The following is a 16,976-nucleotide window of genomic DNA, read 5'->3' as shown; positions in this document are numbered from 1 at the left end:
TAGGCCCAGCACAAAATCAGCTCCCTCTTATCACTAGGTCTCATACTTTATCCTTTAATTTCTAGCACCCATGGATTTCCCTTTCTTTTAAGATTGGCTATGCAATAAACTTCTTAGATTATGTTTTAACAATAATTTCCTTGTTTTTGTAGAAGGAAAGAGCCATCCTTATCAGATCAGTCCACCATGTTACCATATGACCCCACCTTGTAAATTTTGCTATTACTTTTTTAAAAGTCTAATTAATGTCTGTGGTCCATCAAAACCTGTGATCATAGGGGTAGGAGAGAGTGTGAGAGTACCAACAGTAGAAAGGCATTTATATTACCAATGAAGGGCTGCATAATTCATGAACTTCATCTAGATAAGATTAAAAACTGTTTTTCTTACCATTAGAAATAAATTTTACACTCAGGATGAATTTCACACATTCATAAGCAGGGCTGCTATCATGTTCAGCACCTCCTCTTTTTAAATGACAGCAAAAATCAATATGTTTTTCTGCTAAAAGAAAACAGATACAAAACATGCTTACATTTGTACTTATCTATATTCTGTAGGATTCTTTCATATGATTATTGTCTTATTTAGACTAGATTTTACAAAAATATTATTTTCTTTTCATGAACATTACCACTTGCACAGTTATCTATGTTGTATCTGTAGAGTGGGGTATCAGCTAGAACATAATTTATAGAACACTAATACAATTATACAAAAGCTGAACTAATCAGGGTTCATGATTAAGAACAAGATTTAATAGAGGAGAGATTTTTTAATACTAGAAATATAATTTGTGAAATGTCTATATTATTCCTCTAAGTGATTGTTATCTGTCTCTTAAAATCTAAGAACTTACTATTTGAAACAAATAGTCTGTACCTGAGCTTGACAAAGGAAGTTTGACAGAAATCTTTTGGTAGACTTCATGTTTCTCTTCATCAGGCAGAAGGCTTAATAAATTTTTACCCATGATGTCATCCTGAAGAAGGAAAGAGGGAATAAATTTTGTTATTTGTACTACTATATTTACTTCCTCTGTCTCCTTACTTAAGCTTATCATCTGGGAGGGAGATGCAAGAGGGAAGAGATATGGGAACATATGTATATGTATAGCTGATTCACTTTGTTATAAAGCAGAAACTAACACACCATTGTAAAGCAATTATACTCCAATAAAGATGTAAAAAAAAAAGACTATGTATTATATGATTCCATTTACAGAAAATGTCCAGAATAGGCAAATCCATACAGACAGAAAGTTGATGTTAAAAAAAGTAATAAATAAATAATAAAATAAAATAAAATAAAAAGCTTATCATCTGCCCCATGTCAGCCATCTTACAGTCAGACCTGTTAGACTTCTAAAGTCTAAAGTCCCAATTCACATTACCCTGTTCTATGACCATCACCACCTACCTTTCCAGTGCACTCATGCAAGTACCCCACCTCTCCAACAACTATCCCACCCACTGAGACCTCCAGTCCATTCACATCCCATTTTCACTGAACATTATCTCCTTCAAATTGTCACATCCCTCGTTACCCAGTTCAGATGCCATAGTCGATCATTCTAATCACTGCCATGAGCTCTTATTTGCCTGGGAAAGTCCCAACTCTGCTTAATTTCAACTCTTCAGCTACCCTGTACCTTCCCCCAAGCAACTGAATGTGTATGGAGAAAACCCCACACCCATACTGTGTATTATTTTAAATGGGCACTCAGCTCTGCCTAGAAATCATTCCACATTTCCCTAGATAATTCACTCTTCTACTCTTCAATATGACTATTTCTTGCCTTCTCCTCCTTCAAACCTGAGAAACCGTCCCCTCCGCTGCCACCCTCCTCATATTCAGCTGGGATCTCATTTCTTATTTCAATTAAAAACAAAGGGAGAAGGAAATGTCAATATCTCCCTGCACCAAATCTTACCGACCTATCTGCTCCTGTGGCCAGAGACCTGCTTTCTCTCCTATTGCACCAAATAAGCTCCTACCTAAGTCTACTGCACTGTCCTTCATCCTCTCTTGACTATTCAAGGACATCATTTCAGAAATTCTCCCCCTATCCCCCACATCTTCAAGCTTTCCCTTTCTGCTGGGTCTTTCCCTTAGCACACAAATGCTAAATCAGAGATGTTATAATGTCTGTCATCTTAAAAACAGAAACAACACAAAAATCCAAAATCTTCCTTGACACTACATCCTCTCCTCCATCTCTAACTAACTTCTCTGGTCCACTTTAGAACAAAAATCATTGAAAGGAACTATACTTGATGTCTCTCATTTCTTCACCTCTCACTCTCCCTTAAAACCACACTAATCAGATTTTTATCCTAACCACTCCACTTTTCTGGTTACCAGTGATGTCCATATCACCAAATTCAATAGTCAATTTCAACCCTCATCTTGCCTAACATCTCAGCATTTGATACAACTGACCTCTCCTTCATGCTTGAAATACTTTGTTTACTTGGCTTCCAGGACACCATACACATATGGATATCCTTTTTCTTCAAAGGCTACTGCTTCACAGTTTCTTTGCTAGATCTTTCTCCTCTTCCTGGCCACTTGGCACAAGAATGCTCAGGGTCTGGTCATTGGACCTCTTCTCTTACTATCCTGTCTCTTGTGGGCTCTTCCAGTTCCACCTCATCAAATACCATCTAACTGTTAATGACTACCAACTTCTCACCTCCAGTCCAGACTTCTCCCTGAACTCAGCTTGATAACTAAACTTGGATGTCTTATAGGATTTCAATTTTAAGACATCCAAAATAGGGTTTCCCTGCTGGCGCAGTGGTTAAGAGTCCGCCTGACAATGCAGGGGACACGGGTTCAATCCCTGGTCTGGGAAGATCCCACATGCTGCGGAGCAACTAAGCCCGTGCACCACAACTACTGAGCCTGAGCTCTAGAGCCTGCGAGCCACAACTACTGAGCCTGCGTGCCACAACTACTGAAGCCCACGTGCCTAGAGCCTGTGCTCTGCAACAAGAGAAGCCACCGCTATGAGAAGCCCATGCACCGCAACGAAGAGTAGCCCCCGTTCGCCGCCACTAGAGAAAGCTTGCGCACAGCAACAAAGATCCAATGCAGCCAAAAATAAAATAAATTTTTAAAAAATAAAATAAAAATACATCCAAAACAAGTGCACCAGATATTTTCCCCTCACAAACATGCTCTTCTCTCAGTCTTCCCCAATTCAGTAAATGGCACCACCATTTACCCACATGCTTGTCCTTTACTCGCCTTTTTTCTCTCAAGCCCCAAATCCAGTCCATCAGCAAACTCTGTTGGCTCTACCTTCAAAATACATATAGAATCGGTCCACTTCTCAGCACTTGGTTTAAGCCATCATTTTTATCCTGGATCCTGCAATAGCCTTCAGTGGTCTCCCTGCATCTATCTTTGCCACACCCTTGCTCCCACTCCATTCTCCACAGAGCAGCTAGAGTCATCAATTTAAAACATAAGTCAGATCAAGTTATTCCTCTGCTCAACATTTTCCACTGGCTACCCAAGTGATTCAGAGTGAAAGCCAAAGTATACTTCCAACGTCCTTGACAGCTCTATGTTCTGGCTCTTTGCTGCCTATTGACCTTAGCCTCTCCTACCCTCCCTCTTGCTCACTGCATTCTAAGTACACTGAACTCCTTGCTCATGTTCAAATACAGCAAGCAAACAGTCATCTTGGGGCCCTTAAGCTTGGTCTTCATTCAATGTGAAACACTCTTTCCCAGATATTTGCAATGACTTTCTCCCTTACTTCATTGAAGTCTCTACTCAAAAGTATTTTAAATAGCATCAATCCCCTGACATTCTCTTCCTGCCTTTTTTTTCATACCACTTATCATTACCTGACATCACAGTCACATGTATATGTTTATCTATTTATTATGTCTCCCACAATAAAATGTAAGTTGCATTAGAACAGAGACTTTGGTCGTCTTATTCACTGCTACATCCCCAACACCTAGAACACAGCTTGGCACAAGTGAGCACCCAATAAACATTAGTTGAATGAGTGAAAAATACTGTACCACGTAGTTGAAGTATGGTGACACATGAATAAACTGAATATCAGCCTTTAAGTAATGAGTTTTTAATGTGATAGGAACAAAATAATAAACAAAGTACTCTTTGTAGCTTAATTATGGCTTTGGTTGATGAACAACAAATTCAAATGATTTTTAATTTTTAATTTTTAATATTAATAATCTACAGTCAAAATTCAGAAATATATTTTTATGGCCCATTTGTAGAAGTCAGCCTACGAGTTGGCCAATGCTCAAATTAGCAGATGGATCCTGTCTCAATCAAGAAAAGTCTTGGCTCAATTCAGGGCAGAAATGTAACACTAATTTAGCAAAGAAAACATGAAATTAACAGGCAATAGATTTCTTTTTCTTGGCCACACCACGCAGCATGTGGGATCTTAGTTCCCCGACCAGGGATTGAACCCTTGTCCCCTGTAGTGGAAGCGTGGAGTCTTAACCACTGGACCGCCAGAGAAGTGCCAGGCAACAGATTTTGACAATGAAAGTCACATAGTAAGAAATTGACTTCCCCAAAGAAAAAGATATTTTTCATTCAACTTAACTTTTTCAATAAAAATGCTTTTATTGATTTAGTTATAAAATACACTTTAGGTACCAAACCAAGTTACCTCTGGTCAGTAGAGACCACTCATTTATTCCTTCACCTAACACTTGATTAACAACTGCTTCATGCCAGAACATTATGCTAGGTATGTTCACACGAACTAGCTCACCTAAACTCCTGTGAGAGGAAGAATTCTCCTCTATTGAATTCATGATGAAACGAAGGCTTGTCCAATTATTGAGAGGTCACAAGTTCAGAGATGAGATTCACACCCAGCTCCATCTAATTCCATATACATTGTTCCTTCCACTACAACATAGCTACCTTGAGTCCAATCCGCACCAAGAGCAGCCAATTTGCTACTGGGCCAGTTTCTGCATTTTGGACATTCTACATGAATTAATTTATTATTTTTTTGCTGAAACTTATGAGAGTTTAAAAAAATGAACCTGACATGTTCATTCTAATTTCAATGAACGCATAGTTCAGGAGGGCAGACAACACATGCACAGACAATTCTGATGCAAAGTATAAAATAATACCTTAACAAGAGGTACAAAATGCTAAGGCTCACCAGTTCTTTCATTGGCAGAAGGAAGTATAGCATTGTCACCTAAAAGAATTCCAAGTGAGCAGTCTTTTGATGGTGCACATTCCTTGGATGGAAATAGTGGCAATAAGTTTCTTATTAACTAACTACATTCTTTAAGGAAGGTGACAGTGACAATGAATGCCTTATAACTGACCACCAACTACAAATAGTGGACGTAATGATCATCCCAGTGACCCTGCTATATATTAGATAAAGGGCAGAGATCTGAAAGCATTATCAACACCATGTTACTTTCGTAAATCTTTGGCATTTGCTCTTCTTATTACACAAGGCAGAAAGATCAAGGTACTCAGAGCTTAATGAAGCAAGGATAAATACCAGTGAAAAATTAAGGCTTTTTAAAAGCCAAGTTTGAAAATAACCATTAGTTGTCCTAAAAATATTAGTAAGTTGAGTCTCAGTCATGGCAAAAAAAGAATAAAGGAATTTACTCCACTCCTTGACATTTACTGAGAATCCAGGCAAGCAGCATCGTTTTGCTGGCAGAGACATCCACATTAAACATGCATTAGAAAACTGTTCAACTGTATAGGGCACCAGGAAGGATAAGAGCTTCTGTACGAGGTTCAGACTGCACCCTGAATCAAACAAGACTCATTGCTAGTGATTCTCTACTACACTGTAAACTTCGCAGGGAGAAGCAAAACTCATCACAATTATCACCAAATAGCCATATACCTATGTCTAAAATTTGCTAAAGACTCTTAAAAACTCAATCCTGAGAAACTCTTTCCACGATGAAATCTGTATTTTAAATTTTTATTTTGGTTAAAAATTATAAAAGAGAACAATTATATGTTTTTTTGAGGAGGTGATGAAGTAGAGTGACTAGGAAAGCAGGCTGCTAAGACAGAGGGTAGCGAATACAAGTAACTACACATTACTACTACCAGTGACTACAAGTTTTTCCAAAGGAAAAACCATCAACGACATCAGTGATTGGGAAAATGTGGTGCCAGATTTCAGACATAAGTTTAATACCACGATGATGATAACAGCCATCATTTCAGTCATGGTGTGTTTTATAACATCATAACTTGGACTCCTCCCATCTTTTTGTCACACCCCTATCCAATCCATCTGCAAAACTTATTTCACCTACAAAACACTGACTACTTCCACATCCACCTTAATGCAATCCATCACCATCTATTGCCTGGACTATTGTAACAGCTTTCCAAGTGACTCCTCACTTCCATGCCTACCCCTATAGCCTATTCTTAATACAAGACCCAGAGTGATCCTGATAAAACAAGTTCAGATCATTTCTTGCATCTGCTCCAAATAGCGTCCTCCCATCTCAGAGGAAAAGGCAAATGGCCCTAAACAAGGTGGACCTCTGTTACTGCTCTGACCCCATCACCTCCTACCACTTTACCTTTTACTCACAGCACTCCCGTCCCAGTGGCCTCTTTACCATAGCTTTTCACACCAAGTATACTCCTGCCTTAGTGACTTCTCACTTGCGTTTGTTTCTACTTGAAACACACTTATCTGCATGACTCACATACTCACTCCATCCAAGTATCTGTCTAAATGTCACCTGATCAGTGATACTAACCACACCATTTGTAATATCCCACCTCCGGTCACTCTCTAAGTAATACTGTCCCCTATCGACAGATGAGAAACTAAAGCTCATGTCGTTAGTGAGTGAGAGTTAAATTTTAATCTCCAGATTATTTGACTCCAAAGACCAAGTTCTTTCCACCTCACAGACAGTTGCCCAACAGACAGAGGTTCCTTGATTTTTAATGAAATTGTAGATTCCTGGAGCCAGGCAGATACTCTAGAAATGGCTTGGTTTCCATATAAATATAAGATGAGTGACTTATAAAATGAAATTTTTAATCAAAGCCTGGGAAAAATTGCATGTTGTTAAAAATTACAAATTAGGATTTAATGAGGAAAAGTGTGAAATTGTGCCTCAGGTATAGTCCTTTTCAAGCCTGTTTTAAAAGAATATATAAACTCATTCCCACTTAACGTTTATGTACAGATGAATCAATAACAGTTATAGCTTTATTTTTAAGTACACCAGTCTCAGATTATCAAGTCCATGGTTTAAGATTAACAGTTCAAACCCATGTCCCAGACACCTCTACCTTAGGGTGACTATGTGTGTGTGTGTGTGTGTGTGTATGTGTGTCTGTGTGTTACTTCAAATGTTGAAGGGTGAAAGAGTCTCTTAAGAGTGAAAACTCTGAACCAAAATACATAAGGAATCAAGGAAAATTATATAACTAACACCATTGCTGTGAAAAATCTTCATGTGAGGATCCTCAGGGAAAAGTCTCCAGTCTCAGTCAACGGCAAATTTGGTTTAAGTAATGTCAAATACCTCAAGAATTTGGGTAGTTTTCTGGTCTTCACTATAACAAAATTTAATGTGTAATGGATTATACTCCTACATTCTTTCTTTTAATGTGCATTTAATAAGACCATTCTCCTATGATATAACTCCTCTGAGGTGCAATGCAATGAATATCTCTAATATTTGCATTTTATTCAGCTGTTCTGTTATTCTATAAATATAAGCTGAATTTCGAAATCCAAACTGCTTTCTAAAAGAAAGGTAAGAGAATGAGAAATAAAGAAATGGACCTTAGTACCTTTAAATAAAAAGAAAAGAGCAGAAAAGCTCTCTGAGTTTCCAAGTGGGCCGTAGAACATGCCGGCTGGAACAGCATAACTAGCAGGATAAGCTCCTAATCTTCTTCTAACTTAACTAAATAATAATTTAACAAAACTTCTATTCATTTATGTGTTTCAAACTTGAGTGCTATAGATCTGTGGGTCAAGTTCTTAAGACAACTCCGTGGAGTGAGAAATATGCAATGAAAGCAACAATCCAGATGTGTTTAACACAACCAGCCAAGTGACAGATTCAGGAGTGGTGGTGGTGGATGTACTCTACACAGCCCCTCTTCACACACAGGCAGGCATGCAATATGAAGGTATGCAGTACTTTCATGTTTAAGTGATACATCTGGTAGGTGTCCAGCGTGAAGATCCAGAAAAATTTTAGGAAGTCATATATTCAAGTCAATGGTGCTAGGAAGATATAGAAAGCTTTCCTGAGAGGGATATAGTGACACCAAAGGGCTCAGGAATGAGTGACTAATTTGAACATCAGAGACTCTGACTATAACTCATGTGTAGGTCTCTCCAGCAATATTTACAACATTTCTAAATTAGGCAATCATTTCTAATTTTTTTTCCAAATGAGATCAGGATTTGCTCTTCAATATAAAGAAACAAAAAGCAAATCAGACCTGGAAATGGATGCCATGAGCCAGCATGACCAAAGCATGACATTCATTGTTTAATCAGTATGTGGTGGACTCAAGAAATGTACAAAATCAGACACATCCATCTTGTGAGGGCTGTCTTGCAAAGTAGTCACCTTGGGGATTATCCCCTGAGTCTTCTTTGGAGCTCTCCTTCAGGGGCAGTTTAAAAACCATACACCAACGCACACACACCGTTTCATTACCTTATATCAGAGTTTGTTTTCATAGCTTTAAAACTGAAACCAATGGAGAGGACAGTAAAACAGGTGCGCGTTTTGACAACATTGAGAATGTCTTCTCTGATGAGTTATACGCTGCTGAAAACAAATAATAAACCCCTAAACGACAAAGCAAATGATCCTTTCCCAAAAGCTGGGAGAACTTACTGGTAAATGGCCAAGGAGAGAAGAGATGTTGTCAGTCACGAAAATTATCACTCCATCTGTGCTCACTATTATCATAAAGCCATCTAATGACTAATGAAGAGAGAATAATAATGTAATTAAATAGTGGAACAATAATAAAATGATAGCTTTATTTCTAAATGCATAATTATAATCACACACTGAAAGTGTATTGTGGTCCTTAAATATCAATAAAGCAGGCACAGACTTAATTAAAATTCCATTATTCTGCCTCCTACACAGAATCTACTTAACCTTAAGCATGAGACGTTTATCAAATGATGTGTCACTTAGACAAACAAATTTCAATGTATACCCAATTAACACAAAACTCTCCAACACAAGCTACGAAGATTCATTTCCGTGTGTAGGTTGTTTCATATTCAATTCAAAATTAATTTTAAAAACTGTAAGAATATCTTGGAGGGCGTTTTCGTTTGTGGTTAGTTTAGTCATCTATTTATAAATATGGGTATTGCCATCACTTCCCTGCTATATAATGGATTAGATATCCAGACAAATGCCTCCTGGTAGAGAATACCTAAAATGATGATTAAAATATATTAAAACTTATATTTCAAAACAGGGCCAAGCTTCTGGTAAAGTAAGGGAAACGATCTGACATCAGAAATGACTAGAACATGAGAATTCAGAGGTAAGGGGATAACGGAGCTTGCATATGCCTTGGGAATATCTACACAACACTGATGGCATAGAGCTGGGAGGACAGAAAGCAAAGCCTGGGCCCGCACAAGGTCGGGGGTGAAATCAGAGACTCCTGCATAAAGCCAGGCCTCCCAAAGGGTAACTCTCTCGGCAGACAAAATAGAAAGATCTTATCCAGCAAAGGAAGCCAGGGGATTCACAACCTGCCCATCCTGCCTCAGCTTCCACTCAGACTAGAAAAGGAAAAGAAAAACGAGTGTCATCTGGGAATTACAAACAGAAGCCTACACTCGCACAGATTCGGAGCTGGAATTCAGAACTACCTGTGTAGCCCTCAACACTCCAAGCCTATTATTTACTTTCACATGGTCCTGACCCCAGATATCTAGTAAAAAGAAGTTGAAATCATCTCTAGAGAATGATTTTAAAGCCCTCAAAGAATTCATGCAGATAAATTCCCAAATAACATGAGATTGTAATGAATGATTAACAAACAGGAAAAAATGAAACATCATGAACAAGAGGCAGTATAAATAATAAAATGCAAATCAGATTTTAAATGCGCAGATACTGGAAATATCAGGGATAGACTATAAAATAAGCATGCTTAATATGCTTAAATAAATTTTAAAAGGGTATTGAAAACATAATGAAGGAGCAAGAGACTCATAACTGACTAGGCAGATGTGAAAAATAATCAAACAAAATGTCTAGAAATAATATCATCAAAATAAAAACTCAATATGTAGGTTAAATAGCAAGTTAGAACATAGCTGGAAAGACAATTTTTGAACTGGAAGACAGAGCTGAAGAAGTGACTCAGACTGCAACACAAGGAGACAAAGGGATGGAAAATAAGAGAAATTAAATGACACAAAGAAGAGAGTGAAAAAGTGAACTACACATTTCACACATGTTCACTTTATTCTCATAACAACTCTGTGAAACAGAGATATTTTACAGAGAAAGAAATCAAAGCTCAGAGATAGTAATTCTTTCAAAGATGCATAACGAGTAAGTGACAAAGGCACAATTCATATCTCTGTCTGTCTGACTCAAAAGAAAGACCATGGTCATTCGGGCTTTAGTTTGTGGCCTTTGAACTCAGTGAAACTTACCAGTTCCATTGGAGATAGAAACCATGAACATGTTTCCTCATGTCACTGAGGAAAAAATACGGACTTAAAAGCCTTATTCAGTAGAGTCTAGCAACCTGTGCTGAATGACTCTACCAGATAATTACTTAACTTGACACTAAACTATAGAAAGAGTTGTTCATTTTTGTTGTCACTCAAGATCAGTGGGTTCACTTGGCATAAGAAGCATCTGGGCAGCATGTTAGACATGAAGGCTCCTGGTCTTACCAGGATTGAGATTCCGATTCAGACAGTTTAAGGTGGGTCCCAGGAACCTGTATTTTTACCAAGCTCCCTAGGTAATTCTGAATGCATGGTCTCCTAGCCACACTTTGAAAAACCACTATTCTTTATCTTCTATTGCACGTATTCTACATATGAAGTAATCAAAGAACAAACTCCCTCTTACTTGTAGTATCATCTGGTTGAGATCTTCATAGCTATGACGTGATGGAATCCTATTAGATTTCTCTCTAGAGGCTTCTGGATTGACTTTGCCTTTTTAGAAAAAGGAAGAAAGAAAAAAAATGATTAGCTTATGGGTATTAGATTTTTCAAAGTTATAATTTTATGAAAAAGACTCTCATGAGAAAATGCTGAGTGCTAATGAAGGATCTGAAGTAGACTAATTGCTTATAAATTATCATAAACAAAGAAGTGTTCAGAATTGAAAAAGACCTTGAAGATCATCCACCTGAATTTCTACTGATCTACATGATGACCTTTCTAACAACATTATGATTTTCAACCCCCAATTCTTTCCTTTTCTTGACTTCTTTAAGTCTTCTGAATTCTATCAAAACCCAGTATTCATAATATACCAGATAAGGTACAGGCTGTGTCGAATGCTCTAGGTGTATTCAGACGTCTAAAATCTCCTCAATCCCTGGGTAAAATAAGGAATTCCATGATTTAGTTTCATCGAATTAAGCTTTAGCAAGGGCCCTTAACTAGAAAATCTTTAAGTCATATCTTGTAACTCTCCAAAGCTGCTGACACTGTTCTATCTCTCACACATTCTTCAATGTTTTCTGGTTTTCCCATTGAGCAGTGTTCCGGCTCCTGTGCTCATTCAGAGACTTTGCTATCAACATCTGCCCCTCTCCACCTCCCTCAATCCCACCCACACCCCTAACTTCAGTAACTCAGGGACCTCACTAACACAGCCCTCCAGTTTCCAGTTATTTTAATGTATGTCAATAAACGTTCGTTTCTTCTCCTCACAAAAGTGTTAGAGACCCATAAAACTTTGCTCCCTATTCAAAATGTTAAATCCTTTGACAAGGACAGCTCTGACAGCAGACTTGCTTTCTTGGTGGGTAGGAGTCTCATATCCTTTTCTATGAGTAGATGTGGATAACAAGGGAGCCAAGCATGAGTAGAACAGCTCCAGAACCCTCACTCAAGAGGGAATGAGAAGAGGGTGTATAACTACATGGGGAGTAGAAATAACATGAAAAATAAACCATGCCAATTGCACAACTGCCTCAAAATCAGTCTTCCTGACCACTGCCCCAGCCTGGAAACTCAATTCTGGTCACAACTTCTCAAATTCGGGAAACAACCCATGTCACTCTCCCATGGCTGATTTCTGAGGTCATTTCCCCATTGACTTTCAGCTCCACCTAGTGACTTTCATCTCCTGTACTCCCTACAAAGAAATAAAAAAGACAGAAGAGAGTCCATATATTGCCAGAAAATAAAGCCAATGTATTTTATAAAGCAACCATAAAATGCTTTTCTACCTTACTATTACCCATGAACATGTTCTTGTTTCGTTTCTAGGGTGGGCACCATACCCAATTCTTCACTAAAACCCCAGTGTACAGCATAGTACTTAACTCACAATAGGGACTTGGTAATTCTCATTATGCTGAACCTCATTCATTCATTTATTTAACTAACATTTACTGGGCTCCTACTATGTATCTTTTAGAGGCTGATGATAGAGCACAAACAAGACAAATAAGGTGACTGTGCTTTTGTATCTTACAGACTAGTGGGGGAGACAGATAACCAACACAGAGACCATGGAACTGATCATTTCATATATCTTTAAGCACAGTAATTTCGACAGGGTGCTCAGGGAAGGCCTTGCTGCGAAGGTGAGTAATGACAGGAAGAGAGCCATGTGAAAACCTGGGAGCAAAGAAAGCATCTCAGGCAGAGGAAGCAGTTAAGTACAAAGGGAGACAGGAGGTCAAAGGGGCTACTGTAGGGTGACCAAGGGATAGAGCAGTAGGAAATGAAGTCTGAGAGACGGGTAGGACCAGATTATGTAGGGTACATGGTAAGGAGTTGGCAATATTCTGAGTGGAACAGGACGTGCTTTTAAGCAGGAGAGTGATGTATGTTTTTAAAAGATCACTATGGTTGTTTGTGAAAGATAGGTCAAACTGGGGAACAAGAGTAGAAGCAAGGGAGTCTCGCTGGAAAGCTTCTCTGAAAGGAACAGATGATGATGGCCTGGATTAGGGTGGTACACCAAGGCTATGGAAGTGGGCAGAGTGAATGGATTTGAGATATATTTTAGAGGTAAAGCCAAAAGGATTTGCTGATGGATTGGTTGAGGGGGTGGAGGACACAAGAATGACATCTAGATTTTTATCTTGAGCAGCTAGAAGAATGGTGGTACCTGTTACTGAAATTGGGAGAACCAAGGCTGGGGGTGTGAGAGGCAATTGAGTGGAGAGGAATCAAGAGGTCCTGAATAGCCATGTTAACTTTCCTGTTAGATATCCAAGCAAAGAAGTCACAGAGGAAACTCTCTTGCTGATTTAATAATGAGTATGATTCTCAAGTATGGAGTTCAGGGAGGAGGTCAGCGCTGTAGATAGATTTAAAAAGTCGGGGGCATTGACATCCAGGTAGCCCTTCGAATTAAGGGGCTGGAAAATGAGTGTAGATATTGAAGAGAAAAGGTCCTAGGACTGAGCCCTGGGGCACATCAATGATTAGAAGTTGAAGAGGGAAATAGGGGATGCAAAAGAGAGAGAGAGAGAGAGAGAGAGAGAGAGAGAGAGAGAGAGAGAGAGAAGGAATGGCCAATGAGTTAGGAGAGAAACCAGAATCAAGTTATGCAGTTATCCTGGAAGCCAAGAGAAAAATGCTTCAAGAAGGAGGGAGTGGTCACCTGTCCAATGTTTTTGAAATATCAGGAAAGATGAGGACAGTTAAGGGACCAAAGAATTCAGCAATGTGGAGGCCACTGCTATTCCCGACAAAAGTAGTTGTCCTGGATTGGTGGGAGCTCCAGCCTCAGTGAAGTGGGTTGAGGAAAGAATGGGGCATGAGGAAGTGGACACAGGGTCTATACAATCACTTCAAGAAGCTTTGCTGTGAAGAGGGCACAGAAATAAGGCAACAGCTGAAGGTATCATCTGGTCAAGAAAATTTTTTTTAGGTAAGAGCTCTTTACAGCACGGTTACATGCTATGGGTATAACCTGCTCAGATGTTTTGAGTTAAATCTACTTAAATATTACAGGTACCGTCTGACACCCTTGGGGCTCTGTTTGCCTTAGCAAAATTTATCATATGCCTTCAAGTGCCTAAGATACAGAAATTTGCATTGTTATTGCCCAGAATACTTCTACTAATTCTCATTTCCTTTTTCTACTTTTGCATGAACCTCAATAATATTTTCAGCATTGACTATAACAAACTTATGAATGGAGAGAAAATAAATAGCCATGTATCAGAAGGTGCCTCAGGAGATCATCTCGTCATTAATCCCTCCCAGAGATGTTTGAGGTAAAGGGAGAGACCCAGCTGTCCCACCCACAGCTATAAGGATGGGTCGGGGTGCTCAGTTCCAACCTCCATTCTTCTGTGAAAGGGCAGCAGCACTCTGCGATGTTTTAGCTTTGCGTCCTTTCGTAGGATAACCGTGACTTTGCAGCAGAGCACGCAGTTCTGTGAAGAAGTTCCTGACGCGGTCCTTCGGTTTGTTTTCAGATGCATCAGGTGCATCCCTAATTGACAAAAAACAATCAAGGTTATTAATAATAAGGGTAGGGCTGGGAATTCAGAAGATGGATAATGGATGGGGAGAAATAAGAAGAGAGAAAGGGAGATGTTAATGTCAACATCTGAGCAAAAATCTGGTCCCTTGATAACTCATAGAGCAACAAAAACTGTGAATATTAAAATAAGGAAATGAAAGCCAATCTCATCTCCCTCAGACTGTGAGGCCCTTGAGGGTATCTGTCTCCATGTCTCCCATACCAAAGCCCACACAGTGTCTGGCACAGTGGCCTATGAATTATATAAAATAAATCCAAAATAATTTGAATGTAATGGTGGGTCTTTGTTCCACCATATATTCTTACCTGCTTTTTCAAGAGTACTTCTGATTAAATACAATTGTTTCTAAATGATCTATAATTATTCAAGAGGCTCTCTAAAAGCCAATGTTCCTTCTCAGAGAGAAGGCTGAGCAATGAAATGCTAATTGAGATTTTATTTTTTACCTTTAAAAAAACACAGACCATTCTGAAAAATCCTGACCAAAACTTTTTGAGCAGACTGGAATTTACTTTAGATTCTCAAACTGGAAAAATACGGTAATTTATCTTCTCAAATGTAAATGAATTTCAACTCTAGGCAAGCCAAGGCCTCCAAACAGGTTTCTCAACCGATCAGGAACTATAAAACCATTTATTCAGTGTCAGCTCTGGGCAGCCACTATGCAAGGCATGGAGGACACAGTTTGATGAGGGAGGCTGTCAGGACATAGGTAGTGTACACAGTATTATAACAGAGTTGGGGCTGGGGTTATGGAACACCCGCCAGAGAGATCACATTTCCCTTTGTGAGTCAGGTTTCCCCAAGGAAGGAGAATTTTGCTAGATGTGAAATAAGAACGGAGGGCAGGGGAGAGGGCTTTGACGGAAATATCAGTTAGGAATTCATACCTCTTCTTTCTCTTTTTCCCGTCCTCATCCATTATTCAGTGCTGTAACAAAAAATTCTGAAATCAAGGTGGAGCCACAATAAGACTAATCAAAGTTCTCAATTGCATAGCACTTTTCCCTCAAGGAATGCCTACTTCTTTTAAAGATAGAATTTCACTAAATACCAATAACCTTCTCATACGTTATGTAGATGCTGAAGACTTGCTTTATTGTGTGATCCCCGATGAATGTCTGTCACAATAACATTACAAATGAATATATTTGAAAAAGTTACAAAAACACTCTGTGAAGCTACATAACTTAATCCCAAAGTCAAGTATTTGTAGGTTTAATTGCATACCCTTAGATTCCTTTAACTTCCACTGATTTCAAGAACACAGTGAAACAAAGACAGATGTACGTTGAAAGCTTCAGATCTAGCTACAATATCATGTCACAATAGACAAAAATCTGTATTTATCGTTGATATCACAGAAATCCTCGGCATATAAAAATGACCTTGAAATCACCACAGTCCTCTCCTTTGGACTGTATAATTAGACTCGCACATCACCTCAAGGTCAAAACCTCAAGAAAAAAGGGAAAAAAATGGGGTGTTATTAGACTGGGTAAACCTCAGGGTTCCAGGAGAAGCAAAGACAAACCCATTCTGAGAGAGACTCTCTAAAGCCAGGTTCCACAGAATTTCCACAGATAAGGCACCAGCTGAAGATGAGCTCACCATCCAAAATTAGAAAATACATAAGAAAACAATCTACCAAGGGAGAAATTAGGAGTTTGGGATTAACATATATGCATTACTATATATAAAATAGATAGCCAAAAGGGACCTACTATATAGCACAGGGAACTGTACTCAATATTTTGGAATAACCTATAAGGAAAATGAATCTGAGAAGAATATATATATACACACATATATATAAACTGAGTCACTTTGTTGTACACCTGAAACTAACACAACATTGTAAATCAACCATATTTCAATAAAAAATAGAAAGAAACCAATCTACCATATGCTAGAATTAGGACACACACATATACCCCCTTCCCCTCCAGCAGTATGAGATCTCCAAGAACTTCAGATAATTAAAATATCTGAAAGCCATTATAAAATAATTGTTTAAAAATATTTAAAACAAAATAGATGGTACTGAAAATATGGGAAAAGACCAGGTAATGTAAAAAAGAATAAAAGAGAAATTCTGTAAAGACATGTTCAATGAATTTAATTTCAAAAGAATGGATTAAGCAATATATTAAGACAAACCAGATGAGAAAATTAGTCAGTGAAATACAGATATGAGGAAATTTACCATATTGCCTTAACAGAGAGATAATGAA

The 16,976-nt window shown here is 38.5% G+C and overlaps 1 protein-coding gene across 1 annotated transcript in view; it reads right to left on the bottom strand.

Annotated features, from left to right (window-relative positions):
* Positions 1-15,674, bottom strand: part of PASD1 (PAS domain containing repressor 1) — a 67,485-nt gene extending 51,811 nt beyond the window's left edge. Inside the window, exons 1-6 of the mRNA XM_027097994.1 lie at positions 15,633-15,674; positions 14,536-14,690; positions 11,127-11,215; positions 8,898-8,987; positions 883-982; positions 391-504 (exon numbers count right to left, since the gene is read on the bottom strand). Of these exons, the coding sequence (XP_026953795.1) occupies positions 391-504; positions 883-982; positions 8,898-8,987; positions 11,127-11,215; positions 14,536-14,690; positions 15,633-15,664 (580 nt within the window). The 5' untranslated portion in view covers positions 15,665-15,674. The remainder of the gene's footprint in view (positions 1-390; positions 505-882; positions 983-8,897; positions 8,988-11,126; positions 11,216-14,535; positions 14,691-15,632) is intronic.
* Positions 15,675-16,976: the final 1,302 nt, after the last annotated feature.

This window comes from Aethalodelphis obliquidens, unplaced genomic scaffold (genome assembly GCF_003676395.1).
Source record: "Aethalodelphis obliquidens isolate GAN/ISIS:26980383/991018 unplaced genomic scaffold, ASM367639v1 scaffold118, whole genome shotgun sequence".
NCBI lineage: Eukaryota > Metazoa > Chordata > Mammalia > Artiodactyla > Delphinidae > Aethalodelphis > Aethalodelphis obliquidens.
This window is presented reverse-complemented; position numbering and strand designations above follow the sequence as displayed.